The sequence below is a fragment of the Pseudophryne corroboree genome, assembly GCF_028390025.1.
Source record: "Pseudophryne corroboree isolate aPseCor3 chromosome 3 unlocalized genomic scaffold, aPseCor3.hap2 SUPER_3_unloc_77, whole genome shotgun sequence".
NCBI lineage: Eukaryota > Metazoa > Chordata > Amphibia > Anura > Myobatrachidae > Pseudophryne > Pseudophryne corroboree.
The window spans coordinates 440178-463264 of record NW_026967571.1 but is presented as its reverse complement, the minus strand read 5'-3'; the positions used below and the strand labels follow the sequence as shown (position 1 = coordinate 463264).

Genomic DNA, 23087 nt, shown 5'->3' with positions numbered 1-23087 from the left:
GAGCGTCATGTCACCTCTAGTAATCCCACATGAGCGTCATGTCACCTCTAGTAATCCCACATGAGCGTCATGTCACCTCTAGTAATCCCACATGAGTGTCCATGTCACCTCTAGTAATCCCACATGAGCGTCCGTGTCACCTCTAGTAATCCCACATGAGTGTCCATGTCACCTCCAGTAATCCCACATGAGCGTCATGTCACCTCTAGTAATCCCACATGAGCGTCATGTCACCTCTAGTAATCCCACATGAGCGTCATGTCACCTCTAGTAATCCCACATGAGTGTCCATGTCACCTCTAGTAATCCCACATGAGCGTCCATGTCACCTCTAGTAATCCCACATGAGCGTCCATGTAACCTCTGGTAATCCCACATGACTGTCCATGTCACCTCTAGTAATCCCACATGAGCGTCCGTGTCACCTCTAGTAATCCCACATGAGCGTCCGTGTCACCTCTAGTAATCCCACATGAGCGTCCGTGTCACCTCTAGTAATCCCACATGAGCGTCCGTGTCACCTCTAGTAATCCCACATGAGCATCCATGTCACCTCTAGTAATCCCACATGAGCGTCCATGTCACCTCTAGTAATCCCACATGAGCGTCCATGTCACCTCTGGTAATCCCACATGAGCGTCCATGTCACCTCTGGTAATCCCACATGAGCGTCCATGTCACCTCTAGTAATCCCACGTGAGCGTCCTTGTCACCTCTAGTAATCCCACGTGAGCGTCCGTGTCACCTCTAGTCATCCCACGAGCGTCCGTTTCACCTCTAGTCATCCCACGAGCGTCCGTTTCACCTCTAGTAATCGCACACGAGCGACCGTGTCACGTCTAGTCATCCCACACGAGCGACCGTGTCACCTCTAGTCATCCCACGTGAGCGTCTGTGTCACCTCTAGTCATCCCACGTGAGCGTCTGTCACCTCTAGTCATCCCACATGAGTGTCTGTGTCACCTCTAGTCATCCCACGTGAGCGTCTGTGTCACCTCTAGTCATCCCACGTGAGCGTCCGTGTCACCTCTAGTCATCCCACGTGAGCGTCTGTGTCACCTCTAGTCATCCCACGTGAGCGTCCGTGTCACCTCTAGTCATCCCACGTGAGCGTCCGTGTCACCTCTAGTCATCCCACGTGAGCGTCCGTGTCACCTCTAGTAATCCCACATGAGTGTTCAGTGTTAATCAAGCTCCAGTCTAAGCATCCTTGTTTTGTAATAAACATAAAAGCAATGATTACAGGTAAAAAAATGTCAGTTATAGAATTATATATTGTATCCTATAACACCCTGGGTCTTGTCTGCTTTTATATTTCCATAATGTATTTTATTTCCAGCAGATGGACACACAAGCAGGAATATCTCAGAAGGACATCTAATGTTATCCCCGGATTGTGACATAAAAGATAATGACAGTATACAGGATTCTCCAGGAGATAACCCCATTACCCGAATTATACATCCAGCTCTATCAGCTGATCCCCCTGATCCTGGGAAATGTTCTCCTAATCACTCTGAAATTGGTGCATCTGTTACAGCTCTGACAGTAGATATAGAGTTTCCCTGTTCTATAGATGCAAAATGTATTACACAGAACACAAAGCCTATTACCCATCAGCCAGCTAAGGCAGGCGAGAGGCCATTTCCATGTTCTGAGTGTGGGAACTGTTTTGCATACAAATCACATCTTGTTGTACATCAGAGAAGTCACACAGGTGAGAGGCCATATTCCTGTTCTGAGTGTGGGAAATGTTTCGCACACACATCATCTCTTGTTACACATCAGAGAAGTCACACAGGTGAGAAGCCATATTCCTGTTCTGAGTGTGGGAAATGTTTCTCACAGACATCAGCTCTTGTTACACATCAGAGAAGTCACACAGGTGAGAAGCCATATTCCTGTTCTGAGTGTGGGAAATGTTTCGCACACACATCAGGTCTTGTTACACATCAGAGAAGTCACACAGGTGAGAAGCCATATTCCTGTTCTGAGTGTGGGAAATGTTTCTCACAGACATCAGCTCTTGTTACACATCAGAGAAGTCACACAGGTGAGAAGCCATATTCCTGTTCTGAATGTGGGAAATGTTTCGCACAGACATCAGCTCTTGTTACACATCAGAGAAGTCACACAGGTGAGAAGCCGTACTCCTGTTCTGAGTGTGGGAAATGTTTTGCATACAAATCACTTTTAGTTTTTCATCAGCGTGCTCACACAGGTGAGAGGCCATTTTCCTGTTCTGATTGTGGGAAATGTTTTGCATCGAAATCAGATCTTGTTCCACATCAGAGAAGTCACACAGGTGAGAAGCCGTATTCCTGTTCTGAGTGTGGTCAATGTTTTGCACAGAAATCACATCTTGTTAGACATGAGAGAAGACACACAGGTGAGAAGTCATTTTCCTGTTCCGAGTGTGGGAAATGTTTTGCACAGAAATCAGATCTTGTTCCACATCAGAGAAGTCACACAGGTGAGAAGCCGTATTCCTGTTCTGAGTGTGGGAAATGTTTTGTACGGAAATCATATCTTGTTACACATCAGAGAAGTCACACAGGTGAGAAGCCGTATTCCTGTTCTGAGTGTGGGAAATGTTTTGTACGGAAATCATATCTTGTTACACATCAGAGAAGTCACACAGGTGAGAAGCCGTATTCCTGTTCTGAGTGTGGAAAATGTTTTGTACGGAAATCAATTCTTGTTAAACATCAGCGATTTCACAGGTGAGAAGCCATTTTTATGCTGTGAGAGAAATAAATCCGCTCTTGTTGAACACATTAGACATTACCCAAGTACGGAACCATTTAAATCTTCTGGAGTATAATTATCACTGTCATGCAATGTTCCTCAAGGGTCAATCCTATCTCCTATGCTTTATAAAATATACATGCTACCACTGGGTTATATAATCAGACATCATGGCCTGGTCTACCACTGCTATGCAGATGACCTGCTTTTTGCTCCATGTACTGAGAACCTAATACCAATAAATGGTTGTCTAGCTGAGCGCCAGGGGTGGATGATGCCAGTTGGCTGTGATTCAGTCTTTGTGAAACATAATAGAAGCTCACCAGCAAAGGACAAGACTACAGCTTTACCAACCATCTGGATTTATGCTTTGGTGTTCAGAATTGCAAAATACTGAACATGTGCTGAATCTTTGTGATGTCCTGGTTTGTGGCTGACACAGACATCAGGTATCCGCCACATACAAATCCTCATTCTTCCATCTGTGGACCGTAGCCAGAATCAAGCACTTGATTCCCTCAGAAGTTCATAGACTACTGCAATGCCATCTACCTGGGTCACCCAGAAAAGAGTTACAGAGCTTGCAGCTAGTACAGAATGCAGCAGCCAGGCTGTTACCTAACCAGCCCGTTCCTGCCACATAACACCCATTCTCTATTCCCTTCACCGGCTGCCTGTAAGATGACAAATCTATTTCATAATTGGCTAACTGACCTTCCCAGCCCAACATTACATGGTCCAAGGTACTAGAAGCAGCTTCTGCCTCCTTACTGCCCTGCTTGCTTGTTTCTACAGATGAAGGACTGTTACGAGCAGTACCAAGAATCTCCTGTCATTCATTTATGGGTTGAACGTTTAGCTTTGCAGCCCTGACCATGGAACTCACTGCTTTGCACAGTCCAAGAGACCACCACTCTAGAGACCTTCACAAGCAGACTGATGACTGTTACTCACGCTTTTCATTAATGTACCTCTATTTACTTCCTAAATAATACATCCCAAATGCTTAGGTCTTTTTTCTGCTGTTTATTTTGTATCTTGTGCTTTGTGTAAATGTGAATGTCTAATACCAGTTTCCACAGTCTGTATTGCTGCACGACAATATGGCGGCCATTGGAACGTGTTTTCACTTCTAGTTTGCCTAACTTGTTACATACACTCATCTTGATAAGGAGTGTCGAGTGTTTTCTGATACAAGATCCTATCCATATATACCCTGTACATTATCATGTGCATTAGAGTCACCCGGGTTACATCTGCGGTGGTTTGTTGTATGTTACATCTATATGGTGCGGATACTCCCCTGTATGATTTCATAATAAAAGCTTTTGTTTGCTTCTAATTATTACATTAAAGCTTTTATTTTTTATTCTGTTTTATATTCCCGTCTGAGTAATTATGCCATAATGTCTAATCTCGGAGTGGACCCCAGAAGATGTAAAGAAACCGTGTAAGTGTTCCATCATTCTGTTTCATGTAAGCATACAGGTAAGTGATGGCACGGTGGTCACTGACCGTCACATTCCGGTGGTATAATGGAAGTGGACTGTCTGGGCTTATTCTAGTCTACTGCAGAAATAAAAAACTCAGCCTTTATCCTGCTTAAAAAAATGACAAAGCCCATAAATCAAGCTTGGCCGGACAAGAAAGAAGCCACATTAATGGTGGCACATCATATAAGCTGAGGACCCATGCTTCTGGGATATATGGCATAACTCCCTCTTCAGACACAAAAACCTTCCCTTCACCATTCACAATGTCCACCATTACCCCTTCAGAAGGGACACAACTTTCCTTTGCTTTTTCTACCTCCTCCTGTACAGAGCCCAGGACCATCTCCATGACCATTTCATGTTTATCTGGAGGCCAGGCATCTGGGAGGTTTGTGGCCTGAGATAGCCACAGAACCACCAGGTAGTGGGCAAAAAAAATCCACAGCCTCCTGAGGAACTGGAGAGTCCAAGGATCCACCCCACATGAGGCAGAGAAGGGTCAACCACAAGGACTCGCTCACCAATTTCCTTCCTAAAAGCTGCCCTTTACCCAGTTTGGAAAGATTGGTTACCCAGGGGTGCTCGGGCGCTTTAGGTAGGAGATGTTTCGCCAAGCTGCAGTCTCAGGAAAGGGGAAGTCACTCCCGTAAGTAATATACAGAAAAAGAGTAATGAGGCTGCGCTAAATTTGATGAATACAACAATGTTGATATAATAAAACAGTTTTATTCCTAAAAATAGTACAATAGGTATATATTAAAAACTAAATTCATAAGGTAGATACATGTCAGAAACAGATAGTATGGTTTCTAAATTTCAAATAAACATTTTAAAGGGTTACCCAATTCGCCAGGTAGAAAGAGTAGAGTTGTGGAGATTTTTGCGGTGACCGTTCCAATTATTTTTCCCCTGTAGTGTTATGGTCCAGCATATATAGCAGTCTCAGAGTTAAGCAAGATCCAATGGATGGACTATTTACCGTTAGAGGGTAATGTGCTCCGGAATCTTTAGTGGAGAGCTCCTCATGCGTTACGGTTGGTACAGTCCTTTATGCAATGCTTGCTGTATGAAGTCCGAGAGTTTGAAAAGGCCGTCTGGACAAAATTTGGGGAATGGTTCGGTCCTCCTTCAGATCTATTCCTGGCGAGGGTCCCTAGTTCAACTGACGCGTTTCGCTGCAGTCAGCTAGCAGCTTTATCAAAGGTATCCACAGTTAAGACATGTGGGGTTTATATACCCCCTCTAATATGGTGGCTAATTAGCCCCTAGAGGCACCTGATTGTACAATTACATAATCACTTCAGAACTGGATGTATAAAATTAGAGCAAGCTAGTAAGCTGAGACAGACCTACTTCAGATGGGATGTAATAAACAACAAATGTGTAAGTTATTCTTAAAAACCAAGTTAGTTAAAGGTTTTTTTGTTAAATAAATAAGAGCAAACAGGAAGTGTATTAAAAAGCGGTAACCAATGGGTAGGTTTGTTATTAATCATGTTGTCATGGAAATAACATTGGGAGCTTTTATTATTGGTGGGGGAACATAATGGAGAGCGGTGCTGGGATTACGTATTTCCCAGTGAATGTTCCGATCACGTGACCTATATGTCACGTGTTCGGAGCTTTGTATTACAAGTTTCCGCCGTGCGGGAGGATAGAGGAATGGTTGCTAGGCAACCTGATGACGTAATTAGTTACATAAACCAGGGGCCGTGGCGGCTCTTCCGCCCTGGTCTGTGTAGTAGGAGAGACGTGACTGCGTCAATGCCCGTGACTCGGAGTTAGCATCGCTTCCGCCCTCCAGTCTGTCGGGGATGTGGCGCTTCCGCCAACCAAACAGTCAGGAAATAAAGAGTTATGTTTAGGTGGAACAGCGATCATTTAGATAATTAGAGATCTAACCCAGCAGGACCGGTATTCAAAACATAAGTAGAGAGAACCTGTGGGCTCCCACTCCAATTTCCCTTGAGAGTCCTTACCCTCACTAATCCCTTCTACACCTACCAGTTCCTTCCCCTTTCAACCACTCCTCCTTTTTAAGCTTTTCACCACCTGCTGTGTGAGTCCCATCCAACCACTACTCCATTCCTTGACTCATTGGTGTAGCAACCCCCTTCTCCCCCCCACCCCCGCTACACTGCAGTTAAGCTGTGAGGCTTGCTGCTAGCAGTACTCACTACTCAGCACACACACTCACATCATGATTACACAGCTGTGCCAGAGATACTGTCTCACTGACAACTAGGATGAGACACTCCCAGAAAGGCATGTATGTATGAGTACGGAGAGAGTGGGCGCAGTGGGGCTGCATCACTGACAGCCAGGACGAGACACTCCCAGAAAGGCATGTATGTATGAGTACGGGGAGAGTGGGTGCAGTGGGGATGCATCACTGACCAGGACGAGACACTCCCAGAAAGGCATGTATGTATGAGTACGGAGAGAGTGGGCGCAGTGGGGCTGCATCACTGACAGCTGAGCCTGTCACGTCAGTGAGATGTCAAAATGCAAGATATAATTACCTAGCTAAATCAGGTGCTAATGCAATGTTACATGTATTAAATGAGCACCAAATATATTGATTATTAGATAGCTCCTATGCGGCAACGGGATGCCTTAGACGATATAGATTAAGTTTCAATAGAGACATAAAAAAGCGCTGATGGTATATAAATAAAATATCTCCTATATATATTTTCCTTAATCTGTGACTCTGTGCTCGTAACACTGGGCGGAGTCACAGAGCTGGGCGGAGTCCACTGCATCTGCTGCAGGGAGCTACCCCATACCCAGCGCCAGCAGCAGTCAGGTGCAAGACCCTACCTTACAGTATAGGAGGTGAGGATGGCCACCGGCTGCTGTGCCTGAACTCCCCCCCCCCCCCCAATCACCTGTGACAGCGGGCTGTGTGCTGTGCAGGTCTTGAAAAGGGGGCAGAGCTACTGCATCATGATGGGCGGAGCTACACTGAATAGAGGGGCGGAGCTACACGGGACCAGACAGCTGAACAGTGGTGGAATCAGCATTGCAGTGACGGCCAGCCAGACTTGGTAAGTGGAGGGTGAGAGAGAAATGTGTGTGTGTGTGTATATAGTGGGGGGGGGGTGTATGTGTGTGTATATAGTGTGTGGGTGTGTGTGGGTGTGTTTGTATATATGTGTGAATTGTGTGTGTGTGTGAGGTATGTCTGTGTGTGCGCACTTTATGGACGCCACTGCTGGGGGGGCCATTACATGCAAGGATGCTACTAATATATGGGGGCATTACATATAAGGACGCTACTACTATAGGGGGGCATTACGTATAAGGACGCTACTACTATAGGGGGGCATTACGTATAAGGACGCTACTACTATGGGGGGGCATTACATATAAGGACGCTACTACTATAGGGGGGCATTACGTATAAGGACGCTACTACTATGGGGGGGCATTACGTATAAGGAGGCTACTAATACTGGGGGGCATTACATATAAGGACGCTACTACTGGGGGGGGGGCATTATGTATAAGGACTCTATTACTTCTGGGGGGCATTATGTATAAGTATGGTGCTACTACTACTGGGAGGGCATTACATGTAAGGATGCTACTACTACTGGGGGGGCATTATGTATAAGGACGGTACTACTACTGGGGGCACATTATGTATAAGGATGCTACAGGGGTGGCATTACGTATAAGGACGCTACTATTACTGTTGGGGGGCATTACATATAACTGCTACTACTACTGGGGGGCATTACGTATAAGGACGCTACTACTACGGGTGGGGCATTACGTATAAGGATGATACTATTACTGTTGTGGGGCATTACATATAACTGCTACTACTACTGGGGGGGCATTATGTATAAGGACACTACTACTATTGGGGGGGCATTATGTATTAGGACGCTACTACTACTGGGGGGGGGGGCATTATGTATAAGGATGCTACTACTACTGGGGGCCATTATGTATAAGGATGCTACTACTACTGGGGGGGAATTATGTATAAGGACGCTACTATTACTGTTGGGGAGCATTATATATAACTGCTATTACTACTGGGGGGGCATTATGTATAAGGACACCACTACTATTGGGGGGGCATTACGTATATGGACGCTACTACTACGGGTGGGGCTTTACGTATAAGGACGCTACTAATATAGGGGGGCATTACGTATAAGGACGCTACTACTATGGGGGGCATTACGTATAAGGACGCTACTACTATGGGGGGGCATTACATATAAGGACGCTACTACTATAGGGGGGCATTACGTATAAGGACGCTACTACTATGGGGGGGCATTACGTATAAGGAGGCTACTAATACTGGGGGGCATTACATATAAGGACGCTACTACTGGGGGGGGCATTATGTATAAGGACTCTATTACTTCTGGGGGGCATTATGTATAAGTATGGTGCTACTACTACTGGGAGGGCATTACATGTAAGGATGCTACTACTACTGGGGGGGCATTATGTATAAGGACGGTACTACTACTGGGGGCACATTATGTATAAGGATGCTACAGGGGTGGCATTACGTATAAGGACGCTACTATTACTGTTGGGGGGCATTACATATAACTGCTACTACTACTGGGGGGCATTACGTATAAGGACGCTACTACTACGGGTGGGGCATTACGTATAAGGATGATACTATTACTGTTGTGGGGCATTACATATAACTGCTACTACTACTGGGGGGGCATTATGTATAAGGACACTACTACTATTGGGGGGTCATTATGTATTAGGACGCTACTACTACTGGGGGGGCATTATGTATAAGGATGCTACTACTACTGGGGGGGCATTATGTATAAGGACACTACTACTATTGGGGGGGCATTATGTATTAGGACGCTACTACTACTGGGGGGGGGGGCATTATGTATAAGGATGCTACTACTACTGGGGGCCATTATGTATAAGGATGCTACTACTACTGGGGGGGAATTATGTATAAGGACGCTACTATTACTGTTGGGGAGCATTATATATAACTGCTATTACTACTGGGGGGGCATTATGTATAAGGACACCACTACTATTGGGGGGGCATTACGTATATGGACGCTACTACTACGGGTGGGGCTTTACGTATAAGAATGCTACTACTACTGGGGGGGCATTATGTATAAGGACGGTACTACTACTGGGGGCACATTATGTATAAGGATGCTACTACTACAGGGGTGGCATTACGTATAAGGACGCTACTATTACTGTTGGGGGACATTACATATAACTGCTACTACTACTGGGGGGCATTACGTATAAGGACGCTACTACTACGGATGGGGCATTACGTATAAGGATGCTACGATTACTGTTGTGGGGCATTACATATAATTGCTACTACTAATGGGGGGGCATTATGTATAAGGACACTACTACTATTGGGGGGGCATTACGTATAAGGACGCTACTACTACGGGTGGGGCATTACGTATAAGATGAATAAGATTGTGCTACATTGTGGCGTAATTTTAAATGGGGGTACTATTGTGTTGCCATGCCCCTTAGTTGTGAGACCACACCACTTTCTCCAATGCACAACAAAGGAATATGGGAGGGTGCAAAATTCATAGTTTGCAGGGGGGCGCCGAACACCCTAGCACCGGCCCTGGCTACCAGTAGCAAAAGTACACCACGGCCACTGACACTATCTGCAGGGAGGGGAACAGCGCTGATATGGAGGGTACTTGCAGGCAGCGAGTCGCCGCCCGCAGCTCCTCTCCCACCTACACACCATACCTGCCGCCTGACACCCACACCCCAGGGAGAGGGCGCTAGCTCAGGCACCGCTAGATCAGCATCTGCAGCATACAGACAAGGGCTGCCATGCTCAGCGGCAAGCGGTGCAGAGCATGTGCAGCGGGACAGCGCCAGGACGGGACACGCACTAATCAACATTGCTGCTGGGCCGGAGCTCCCTCCGTCTGCAGCCTAAGGACGCGCGCGCACCTCTCCAGGGAAACACCATGCCTGCCCGCCCACAGGGCTCCGGACGCTTACCTATGCTCCGCGATCACAGCAGCTGACGCTGCCATGCAGGATGGAGGAATGACGCCCGTCAGACGGGGCGGACAGTGTGCGGCGGAACGGGGCCAGGAAGGAATGCTGACCACGACCCATTGCTGCTGGGTCTGAGCGCCCTCCCTCTGCAGTCACCATCTCACAGCAGCAGCCTGGAGGTTAGTGGCCACCACGATCCGCACATCCTTACCTCACACATACCTCACACATACCTCACATATACCTCACATATACCTCACACATCAGAGCAAAGGTACACACACTGTGACATCATACCTGTAGCCCACCCCTATATCTGCTAAGTACTCCCCGTCACTATGCCCTGTCACCCTCATCCTGCTCTCTAACTGCCTGTCTGTGTACTGGCCTTCACCCCTCTCACACCATCACCAACTCTCACTAACTACCACAGAGACTATGTGCACTGATATCTGCCCCTCCACCACCTGCAGCACCCCTGGACCCCTCCCCATCCCCCGCAAACACCCGCAACTGCCCTTCCACCACCCGTGGCACCCCCACCCACTGCGCCTTCGGACCCCCTACCCCACCCGCAGTGTCTTCCAAACCCCTCCCCCATCTGCAGCAGCCCCTCCCCCATCCACCACACCCCGCATCTGGCTCTCCCCCGCACCTTTGGATCCCCTACCCCACTCACGCAGCAGGCCCTTCCCAATCCGCATCGCCTACACCATTCGCAACAGCACCGCACCCGCCACTCCCCCACTCACGTTACCCCCGCATCCACCCCTCCGCCACCCACCGCGCCCCCTGGACACCTCCCCCATCCACTGCACATTCGTACCCACCCCTTCCCCATCTGCAGCGCCTTCGGTACCCCTCCTCCATCCGCAACAGCCCTGCAGCTGCCATCCCCCACCTGCGACACCCCTGCTCCTACCCCACCCACAGCGCCTTCATACCGCCTCCCCCATCTGCAGTCCCCACTCCCCAAACCCCTTCCTGTTGCAAGGGACTACGCCCCCTTCACCATCGGACGCCCTATCATTGTGCAATATTCAAACACTAACAAAACTAGGAATGCAGGTAATACTTCATATATTGAACCCCAGAAAGGCATGCAGGGGTTAAGGGGGCGTAGCCCCTTCCGACGGTGTGAAGAGCGCCTGTAGGGCGCGATGAAGCACCTAGTTTCTAATATTTATTAGAGTTCAACACAATAAAAACAGTTATGCCAATAATAACCAGATAAAATGTAGCCACAATATTTCTGATTGTATATAAACTGTATACAGATTCAGCTGTAATCACTCACATAGATCGATTGTATTTAAATGCAGCTGAATCAGCTGATATGTGCAGTACTGCGGTCCATTAATGAACATATTAGAGTGTAGGAGTTCTCCAATTTATGTATATACCAGAGGGATCCCACGGTATTAAAGTGTGTCATTTAAGTAGTTCAATATCCTCACTTATAGGTCAGTGTTCTCACCCAATGTTGGTAATCTCCGCTGGTTCCCGTCAATAGCAAAGTGCAGTGTGAGCTACAAGCGGCTGCAGGTATCCTTCACAGATGGACCAGAGGGAGATGCCACAAGCTCCGATGATCAGTCTGCAGACAGGGTGTCTCAGCACTGCGGCAGGCAGTAGCATTCCGTCCCGTGTGACAGCGGTGAGGATTAATGAAATTGTTTATAGCAGGGTTAAACGAAGTGGATGAATATCCTTCAATGGACCGACAGTAGCTACAACACTCAACGCGTTTCTCCGCCACAGGCAAACGGCGGTTTCCTCAGGAGATATGAATACCCAATGAAGAAGTAAATGGGTATTTAAACCGTTTGTATCCAATTGGCTTTTGAGTGGTGATATGCACACCTGAGTGAATGCTCGGTGTTGCTTAATTTGTATAGAGTTGATCCACATGATGTAATTAATACAGATGCTCTTTTGTTAAAAAGAAAAAGGAACTATACAGATAATATCAATCTTAAACAATAAAATTAGTACTTATAGTAGATAGTGGTGGTAAAACAAAGAACACACTAATCCCCATATATATGTATATACAGATAGAATTTCTAATGGACATACAGATACCTAATATGTTGCTTTATTAATTTGACATTAAATACGTCTTGCTTTATAGAGATTATTTTTATATATAGTTTGAATATTTATTCTCCTCTCTATTCCTTTGAAGGGGTTTCGTGTTTCATGTTATTCCCACCACTTTCTGAAAAGACATATATTCAATATAAAAAGGAATCTCTGAGGAGTATATTCATTAATTTAATTAGAAAGCTCCAAGAAACAAGTAATAACCCACCCAAAGCATATCGGACCAAACCACTGTATTCAAAATAGTAGGAGAGAAAATATTCAAATAGATGTTCCTAAGATATACAGATAATAATAATTAAATAGAAAAATCTTTTCTGAATCATCCGTCGTTGTGACAGAGACCATCTGAGTTAGCCATGTGCATCGTCATATTCAGTGTAAATGTTTTCGTTGAGACCTAGAGGGAACAAAGTATCTATCATACAAATCCAGTATGCTTCCCTCTAACAGAAGAGGTTATATCTATCCCCACCTGGGAATGTCTGTTTTATATGTTCAACTCCCTGTATGGGCAGAACCCCCCAATCACCTCCATGGAGTGAGCAAACATGTCTGGGTACACTGTGTTTAGTTGACTTTTTAAGAATGAATCTTCTATGTTCTAAAAACCTAGAGAGCGTATTGTTCTACCGACATATTGGCAACCGCAAATGCAGGAGATTACATAAACCACAAATGTTGTCTGGCAGTTTATATTGCCCACTATATCGAAGTATTCTTTAGTTCTATATGATAAGAATTATGATCGTCAGTGAGGTGGATGGGGCATCCCATTCCCAGCTGGAACAGCACACTATATGTAAGAGCCGGAGCGGTGCAGGGCTACTGGCTGACAGCCTAGCATCTCGGTGCAGCGCAGAAGTCTGTAAATGATGGGAAATAACATCTGGCCCATGGCTACTGTGAGGAAATGAGAGGTCTGTGACAATATAGCTATGCCTCATTTCTTATGTCAGATATGTACTTTTTATCCCCATATCCCTATACATTCATCTGTTTCCTCATTCTCCATAACATGTCCATTACTGCTCACCCAATATTGTGTTTAAATCAACCTTAATATTGTTAATATATGCAATTGTGTTACGTTATCTGCTACCCTTTGGATAATGTATTCAAGTTAGACCTAGTTTTCTATTGTTTACTACCACCACAGTGGACACTCAAAGGTTGAGTCATATAAGGTACCATTGGCCCTTTTTGTTTACTCCCTATTGTCCAACAGTGAGCTGACCAGACATGGTTGCTCTCTGGCTGATGTAATCACCTTGATTAGAATATGTATTGTATTCCAATGCTGTAAGATCCTTAGACAAAGAAGTCACACACACTCCATGTAATATGAAGCTTCTGGGGGTATAAGTAGAGCTAACCAGAGAGCTGAAAGAGATTCTATGCTCCTTGACTAAAAATATATGTTCTGTCAGGAGTTTGTGGTGGGAATTGTCATGTGGAATTGGATTACAGAGGTGTGCTGAGCTGTTTATAACCCATTCTGTTCAATAAACCACTGTTGGATTTTCATCTACCACTGTGCCTGAGTGATTTGGAACCTAGTATCTTCACTGCTACTATCGATGGTGGGTAACTACCTGGCTCTCTTCCTTTGATGGTAAAACTAGTTATCATCAGGTATAGACCATCAATGATTCCAGATCATCAATGGTTGATAGCCAATCCTAGACCAGACCCTGAGAGACCACAGCCACCACCAGATCCACAATGTGTACCTAGAAGCTTCCACATCTGGCACTTTGTCACCCACCATCAGATCTACCTTCTCCTAGAGAGCCACCTCCACAGCTTTCCACATCTAAGCTGGAACTCTGCAGGTTTCCTTCACCACCAGCTTGGATCTCCTTTGCATCAGCATCCCGGCCAGCCACACACAGGTCCATGGAATCAGCATTAATATAACTTTTGACTCTTTATTTGCTGCAGCTGCTGTATAGTTCCTGTGATTTCCTCCAGCTTATTAACCAGCTGCACCAGCTCCTCATTTCATGTAACTCTCTCAGCTGCTGCAACAGTTTTTTCTCCTGCAGGGTCCACAGGATATCCACAGAATAACATTGGGATATGATGACGCGACAGCAGATTTGCACCAAACGGTCAAAGCTTTTGGCCTCCCAGCATGCAGTGGGCCCGTCCATGTATCCCCACCTCCTGGCTCAGGAAAATCAGTTTTTTGTTTGGTGTGACAGGAGCCAGACCATGGTCAAGAGGGCTGCTGGTTTTTAGCATCCATAAGCATTCTTATTTTATTTTTATAGTCTTTTTCTTGAGTGATCTCTCTAAAAAGCGTCTTATACGTACCTTAGAAAGAGTCACTCCAACAAATCCCCGCTAAGTCGTGACAATGCTTACCCACGTGTACAGTGCATTTTTGGCGGGCGTCTGTGTCGGATATATACTAGCAAGTCCAGCAGAAGTTACCAGGCTGTGGCCGGAGCATGGGGAGAAGGTAAGGCATCAGTTCTGCTTAGAGGGGGAACACGGACACAGCTGCACTGTTTTGGAGGAGACTACCAAACAGTCACTGACGTGGCTGTTAGGCGCCGAGGGTCCGCTCGTCAGTGCGGCCGGCGCCTAGCAACGGGGACGCCACTGTCGGATCGTGTTCCCCGTTGCTGGGTCTAAGTTTATATCATCACTGGTTTCCTGGCTGTGTAGCATGCAGCTGCACGGCATGTTGTAATTATCACTCATCTGTTTCCCTGGCCATGCAGCTTGTCAGCTGCATGGCATTTAATCCAATCAGCCTCCAAACAGCTGATTGGAAGACTCTCTGTTAAAAGCACTCCCAGGACTCCTCACAGACGCCGGTGATAGCTTCCTGTTTGCCTGATTCTGCTGCAGAGAGAGTTCCCAGTCCCGGTCTGTTCGTTTGTTCCTGTTCTCAGTGATCCTGTACTCGGAAGTTACCATCTGTTCCTGGAGTCTGATCGAGCACCTTTAACATCTGGTGGCGTTCGTGAGTCGCGGCGCAGCCGTGTGTTGCGGCTTGTCCGCTACTATTTATTATTGTGTTTATTTTGAGTTCTGGAGCTTTGCGGAGGATTCCGCTTCCACAAGATCCACTCTGGTGTCCAGCGGTGCCGGATAGGAGTGTCGGATCCGTGGATCTTTGGTTGTCCTTTTCCCTGGCGGCTAGTCCGCACATACCTTTTGATTTAGTTTAGTTAGCTTGTAACCCCTGGCTTGGTTGCTTAGTCAGAGGGCCCCTTGTTATCACCCTGTCTCGGACTTTCCCTTGTCTCCCATTAAGACCTGCGGGGGCATCGGGGTTGGGCAGACATAATCCGCCCTTCGAACGCGGCTGCCATGGGCTCAAGCAACCATAGTCTCGCAGGGGATTTCTGATAACACGGGCGAGACAACGGAGTTAGGGCGCCAGGGGTTACTAGGCTCTCCAGCTCCCACAACCTGTATTTCATTCCTGTACTCAGATCTCTGCCATAAGATCTTCTCCAGTCTGGAGTACAGGAATCGTAACATTATCACCGGCCAGACAAAAGAAAAAATTTTCAACAGGAGTTAATTTTTTCACTTATCCAGTTGGGAGAATTTTGTCGGCCTCATGAATCCCACCGGTGTTGGGCCAAATCCTGGCCAGTTTTTGGTTAGTCAGATTCAGGAACTTACCCAGATGGTTCAGGATCTGTCCCTCCGGGTAAGCTCACAGGAAGATCTGTTACGGACTTCCCCGAGGGTCATCCCTGAACCAAAAATGCATCTGCCTGACCGTTTTTCTGGGGATAGAAAACAGTTTTTTAATTTTAAAGAGTCTTGTAAACTGTATTTTCGTTTAAGACCAGTTTCCTCAGGTACGGAGGCTCAGCGGGTTGGAATTATTATTTCTCTGCTTCAGGGGGATCCTCAGACCTGGGCTTTTGGTTTAAAGACAGACGATCCGGCCTTATCGTCTGTAGACGCCTTTTTGAAATCTTTAGGGCTATTGTATGACGACCCTGATAGAGAGGCATCCGCAGAAAGTCAGTTGCGTGCTCTAAGACAGGGTAGGAATCCTGCAGAGAATTATTGTACAGAGTTTCGCCGTTGGTCGAACGACTGTGGCTGGAATGATCCTGCCCTGCGCAGTCAGTTTCGCCTCGGCTTATCTGAATCTATAAAAGACAGCCTCCTTCAGTATCCCGCTCCTGAGAACCTTGATAAACTCATGGAGCTCTCTATTAAAATAGATCGTAGGCTCAGAGAGCGGAGGACTGAGAAAGGGGCATCTGTAGTTTCTTTTCCCTGTGTTTCTTCCGTTCCGGTAGACATGGAGGAGCCTATGCAGATTGGTCTCTCCAAATTGTCTCCGGAAGAAAGAACCAGGAGGCAAAATTCTGGTCTGTGTTTGTACTGCGGAGGTAAGGGACATTTTGCCCGTAGTTGCCCAAACAAGTCGGGAAACTTCATGACCAAGTGAATAGTGAGGGGGTTCACTTTGGTCTACAGCTCATCTCCTCAAATAATTCACTATTGGTTCCTGCTAAAGTTTCTTATGACAGCCTCTGTTCCTCGGTCTCTGCTTTTGTGGACAGTGGAGCTGCAGGAAACTTTATGGACTTAACATGGGCCAAGGCCTTAGGTATTCCTCAGTTAACCTTAAGTAGGTGTATCACCATGCATGGTTTAGATGGGAGTCCCTTATCCAATGGGGTTATTTCTCTATGTACACCTCCTGTTTTGCTCTCGGTGGGAGCTCTACATTCTGAAAAGATTGAGTTTTTTCTTACCCATTGTCCAGCAGTTCCTGTGGTTCTGGGTCACCCTTGGCTGGCCTTTCATAATCCCATCATAGATTGGCAGTCTGGGGAGATCCTACAATGGAGTACCATCTGTGATAAAGAATGTATTACACTTCCTATCCGAGTAGCTGCTGCCAGGTCCGCACATATTCCTGGAGAATACCAAGATTTTTTGGATGTGTTTTCCAAGGGCAATGCGGATATTTTGCCTCCCCATAGGCCTTATGATTGTACCATTGAGTTAATTCCTGGTGCCACGTTGCCTAAAGGAAGGTTATATGCATTGTCTGGTCCTGAAACTGTGGCCATGAATGAGTATGTGAAAGAAAGTCTTGAGAAAGGGTTTATCAGGCCATCTAAATCCCCTTTAAGTGCAGGTTTTTTCTTCGTAGAGAAGAAGGATGGTTCCCTCAGACCCTGCATTGACTTTCGAGCCCTGAATAAAATCTCAGTAAAGAATACTTACCCTCTGCCTCTGATCTCTGTCCTCTTTGATCAGCTACGTTCGGCTGTTATTTTTTCTAAGATTGACCTGAGAGGAGCATATAATCTCATTAGAATCAGATCAGGGGATGAGTGGAAAACGGCATTCAGTACTCAATCAGGTCACTATGAGTATCTGGTCATGCCATTCGGCCTATCTAACGCTCCGGCAGTCTTTCAGGATCTCATTAATGATGTGCTCCGTGAGTTTCTGGGAAGATTCGTTGTGGTCTATTTAGACGACATTTTGATTTATTCTGACTCTATAGAACAACATGTTACCCAGGTGCGTCAGGTACTTAAGAAATTACGTGAAAATCACTTGTATGCCAAACCGGAGAAGTGTGAATTTCACGTCACGGAGGTATCCTTTTTAGGGTACATTATTTCCCCTCGGGGATTCCGAATGGAACCTAAGAAGCTCCAAGCCATCCTGAGTTGGGCGCAACCCACCAACTTAAAAGCAATTCAGCGCTTTTTAGGGTTTGCAAACTACTATAGAAGGTTTATTCACTCTTTCTCTGACATAGTTGCTCCCATTGTGGCACTCACTAAGAAGGGAGCAGATCCTACCAATTGGTCATGTGAAGCTAAAGTATCTTTTCAGGCCTTGAAACAAGCCTTTGTCTCAGCCCCTGTCCTTAGACATCCCAACCCAGAATTGCCTTTCATCGTTGAGGTAGATGCCTCGGAGGTTGGTGTAGGGGCTATCCTTTCTCAGAAGGATCCAGATTCCCTTGAGTTACATCCTTGTGCCTTTATGTCCAGGAAATTCTCATCTGCTGAATCCAACTACGATGTTGGTAATCGGGAGTTGCTGGCTATTAAATGGGCTTTTGAGGAGTGGAGACATTGGCTTGAAGGAGCGACCCATACCATTTCTGTTTTGACGGATCACAAAAATCTTCAATACATTGAATCAGCTAAGCGACTGAATGCCCGACAGGCTCGTTGGGCTTTATTTTTCACTCGTTTCAAATTCATTATCACCTTCAGACCTGGTTCCAAGAATACCAAGGCAGATGCCCTCTCACGCAGTTTTCTTCCCGTTCAAGACAACAGTCCGGTTACTCTCATACTTCCGCCTTCAGTCATTCAGGCAGGTCTCACACAGGATGTTTTTTCTCAATTGAAGCTGCTTCAACATCAAGCTCCGGGAAATACTCCTGCTGGCCGTCTTTTTGTTCCTGAGTTTTTGAGAGCAACTGTTTTGGAGGAATTTCATGATAGCAAAGTTGCAGGGCATCTGGGAGTCGCTAAAACTTTTGAATTGGTATCCCGCTCAGTGTGGTGGCCTGGTCTTTCTAAAGACATTAAAGAGTTTGTTGTTTCGTGTCAGGTCTGTGCACAGCATAAAGTTCCCCGTTCTTTGCCTATTGGTCAACTTATGCCATTGAATGTTCCCCTTAGACCATGGTCGCATATCTCCATGGATTTTGTGGTGGATCTCCCTCTGTCAGCTGGATGCACAGTCATATGGGTGGTAGTGGACCGTTTTAGTAAGATGGCTCATTTTATTGGTCTTCCCCGATTGCCATCTGCCCAGGGATTGGCAGTCTTGTTCCTCCGTCATGTTTTCAGACTCCATGGGTTACCCACTGATATTGTTTCTGACAGGGGTCCACAATTCATTGCACAGTTTTGGAAGTCTTTTTGTGCTTCGTTAAAAATGAAATTATCATTAACCTCCGGTTATCATCCACAATCTAATGGACAGACTGAGCGAGTGAACCAATCCTTAAAACAATATTTGCGTTTGTACTCGGCCAAACTCCAAAATGACTGGTCTGAGTTTCTTCCATTGGCAGAGTTTGCTTATAATAATGCCTGTCATTCCTCCACCAATGTGTCTCCATTTTTTGCAGTTTTTGGTTTCCACCCCAGAGCTAATTCATTTTTCCAACATTCCTCTGTCTCCTCTCTGGCCCTGACCTCTCATCTTAAACTTATTTGGAAAAAAGTGCACATAGCTCTCAGAAAAGCAGCTTTCAGGGAAAAAGATTTTTCGGACAGGTTCCGGCGGCCGTGCACTTTTAGAGTAGGAGACAGGGTGTGGCTGTCGACTCGCAATATCAAACTTCGACAAACCTCAGCCAGATTGGGTCCTAGATTTATTGGACCATTTCTCATTATCAAAAAAGTCAATCCAGTTGCTTTCCGGTTACAGCTACCAAAAACGTTACGGATCGGAAATACCTTCCATTGCTCTTTGCTCAAACCATATGTTTCATCTAGCAGATTTCCTCGTAAAAAACCTCAGGGGAGATCACCAGTTAATGTACAGGGTCAGCAGGAGTTCGTGGTTGAGAAGGTTCTCGATTCCAAGTTGTCCCGGGGTCGGCTTTATTTTTTGGTGCATTGGAGAGGTTATGGTCCTGAGGAAAGGTCGTGGGTCCTAGATGAGGACCTTCATGCCCCAAGGCTCAAAAGGGCATTTTTTCAAGAATTTCCTCAGAAACCCGGATTTAGGGGTTCCTTGACCCCTCCTCAAGGGGGGGGTACTGTTAGGCGCCGAGGGTCCGCTCGTCAGTGCGGCCGGCGCCTAGCAACGGGGACGCCACTGTCGGATCGTGTTCCCCGTTGCTGGGTCTAAGTTTATATCATCACTGGTTTCCTGGCTGTGTAGCATGCAGCTGCACGGCATGTTGTAATTATCACTCATCTGTTTCCCTGGCCATGCAGCTTGTCAGCTGCATGGCATTTAATCCAATCAGCCTCCAAACAGCTGATTGGAAGACTCTCTGTTAAAAGCACTCCCAGGACTCCTCACAGACGCCGGTGATAGCTTCCTGTTTGCCTGATTCTGCTGCAGAGAGAGTTCCCAGTCCCGGTCTGTTCGTTTGTTCCTGTTCTCAGTGATCCTGTACTCGGAAGTTACCATCTGTTCCTGGAGTCTGATCGAGCACCTTTAACATCTGGTGGCGTTCGTGAGTCGCGGCGCAGCCGTGTGTTGCGGCTTGTCCGCTACTATTTATTATTGTGTTTATTTTGAGTTCTGGAGCTTTGCGGAGGATTCCGCTTCCACAAGATCCACTCTGGTGTCCAGCGGTGCCGGATAGGAGTGTCGGATCCGTGGATCTTTGGTTGTCCTTTTCCCTGGCGGCTAGTCCGCACATACCTTTTGATTTAGTTTAGTTAGCTTGTAACCCCTGGCTTGGTTGCTTAGTCAGAGGGCCCCTTGTTATCACCCTGTCTCGGACTTCCCCTTGTCTCCCATTAAGACATGCGGGGGCATCGGGGTTGGGCAGACATAATCCGCCCTTCGAACGCGGCTGCCATGGGCTCAAGCAACCATAGTCTCGCAGGGGATTTCTGATAACACGGGCGAGACAACGGAGTTAGGGCGCCAGGGGTTACTAGGCTCTCCAGCTCCCACAACCTGTATTTCATTCCTGTACTCAGATCTCTGCCATAAGATCTTCTCCAGTCTGGAGTACAGGAATCGTAACAGTGGCTGCCACCTAGGGTGCACCAGTACTAGGCTTTCGGGATCATAGGCTCCAGAGGTAGTATGAGACCACGATCCCTGAGATTGATGTCAGCAGTCACATATATTGGTAGATGCTCAATTAGCTTAGTGATATCATTCAGGTGCTCGAAAGGGAGGGGTATTTCTAAGCAAGAAAAAAAGCCATTTGTTTCCCCCAGCACCCTGAATCATAACCGTAACTAGATATAAATTCCACATGATAACAGAATTCATTCCTGGACTATTATTTGCAGTTTGTTTCCATTCCTGCCTGATCACTTCGTTTTTTGGTATGTTATTTTTCCCCTGCTTGATTTAAACCCGGATATCTTCATGTTTATTTTGTATCTATGTTTAACCTGAAATATTCCATTTATCGTGTTTTGTTCCATGTAATCAAGGATCCAGTTTATATTTATTTTTACTATCACTTTTTCTACAATAAACTTTACTTAATTTTCACCTGGCTTCAGCTGACATCTTTCCAAGCACGCACACACAGAGAACTCTAGAAATCGTTACAGAATGATCTGCCAAAATTAACGTGTGCAGGAGTTTTGTTGTACAGCTGAATCTCATAAAATGGCTTCTCTTCAGAAAGGTTCCCTGCCTCTCAAGTTTTTGCCGTTTTTGAGTTCTGCATTGCTGGTGGATTTCAGAGAGAAACTGGAGGGTATTCAAATCCTGTCTTCAGAGATACTGTCTGCTCTGCCTGAAGGTTCAGTAAGATTACCTGCTCCCTTTAAGGAGATGCAGGAAAAAAGGGGAAAAGATCAGTCTGGTGATCTCAATTCTGGCTGCTGTTTTCCTAGCATAAGCAAAGGCAAGTTTTGGAGCTTTCCACGACCCAGCCTCTCTGAGGAAGAAAGGAGACATAGAAGGGATAAGAAGCTCTGTTTTTATTGCGGCAGGTCGGGACATTTTATTCAGTTATGTCCTGCTCGCAAACATAAAAAGAGCTTTCCTCATTCTGCCATAGTGCCAAATTCTGCTCAGTTATGCCACTGTGGTGCTCAAATTTCAAAAGGAGGGGTGTCCGGCCCAGCGACCCCAGGAGGGGTGTCCGGCCCTGCGACCCCAGGAGGGGTGTCCGGCCCTGCGACCCCAGGAGGGGTGTCCGGCCCTGCGACCCCAGGAGGGGTGTCCGGCCCAGCGACCCCAGGAGGGGTGTCCGGCCCTGCGACCCCAGGAGGGGTGTCCGGCCCTGCGACCCCAGGAGGGGTGTCCGGCCCTGCGACCCCAGGAGGGGTGTCCGGCCCTGCGACCCCAGGAGGGGTGTCCGGCCCTGCGATCCCTGGAGGGGTGTCGGTCCCTGCTGCCCTTGCCTTCGGGCATGAGGTCCCTGCTGCCCTTGCCTTCGGGCATGAGGTCCCTGCTGCCCTTGCCTTCGGGCATGAGGTCCCTGCTGCCCTTGCCTTCGGGCATGAGGTCCCTGCTGCCCTTGCCTTCGGGCATGAGGTCCCTGCTGCCCTTGCCTTCGGGCATGAGGTCCCTGCTGCCCTTGCCTTCGGGCATGAGGTCCCTGCTGCCCTTGCCTCACGGCATGAGGTCCCTGCTGCCCTTGCCTTCAGGCATGAGGTCCCTGCTGCCCTTGCCTCACGGCATGAGGTCCCTGCTGCCCTTGCCTTCGGGCATGAGGTCCCTGCTGCCCTTGCCTCACGGCATGAGGTCCCCGTTGCCCTTGCCTCACGGCATGAGGTCCCCGTTGCCCTTGCCTCACGGCATGAGGTCCCCGTTGCCCTTGCCTCACGGCATGAGGTCCCCGTTGCCCTTGCCTCACGGCATGAGGTCCCCGTTGCCCTTGCCTCACGGCATGAGGTCCGAGAGGTGCCCGCTTCGCCAGAGGTCCGAGAGGTGCCCGCTTCGCCAGAGGTCCGAGAGATGCCCGCCTTGCCAGAGGTCCGAGAGGTGCCAGAGGTCCGAGAGGTGCCCGCCTTGCCAGAGGTCCACACCTTGCCAGAGGTCCACGCCTTGCCAGAGGTCCGAGAGGTGCCCGCCTTGCCAGAGGTC

The 23087-nt window shown here is 47.2% G+C and overlaps 1 protein-coding gene across 1 annotated transcript in view; it reads left to right on the top strand.

The window, feature by feature from the left end:
- Window positions 1–23087, top strand: part of LOC134984724 (zinc finger protein 260-like) — a 172969-nt gene that overhangs the window by 38538 nt on the left and 111344 nt on the right. Inside the window, exon 3 of the mRNA XM_063950231.1 lies at window positions 1340–2682. Coding sequence (XP_063806301.1) covers window positions 1340–2682 — 1343 coding nt within the window. The remainder of the gene's footprint in view (window positions 1–1339; window positions 2683–23087) is intronic.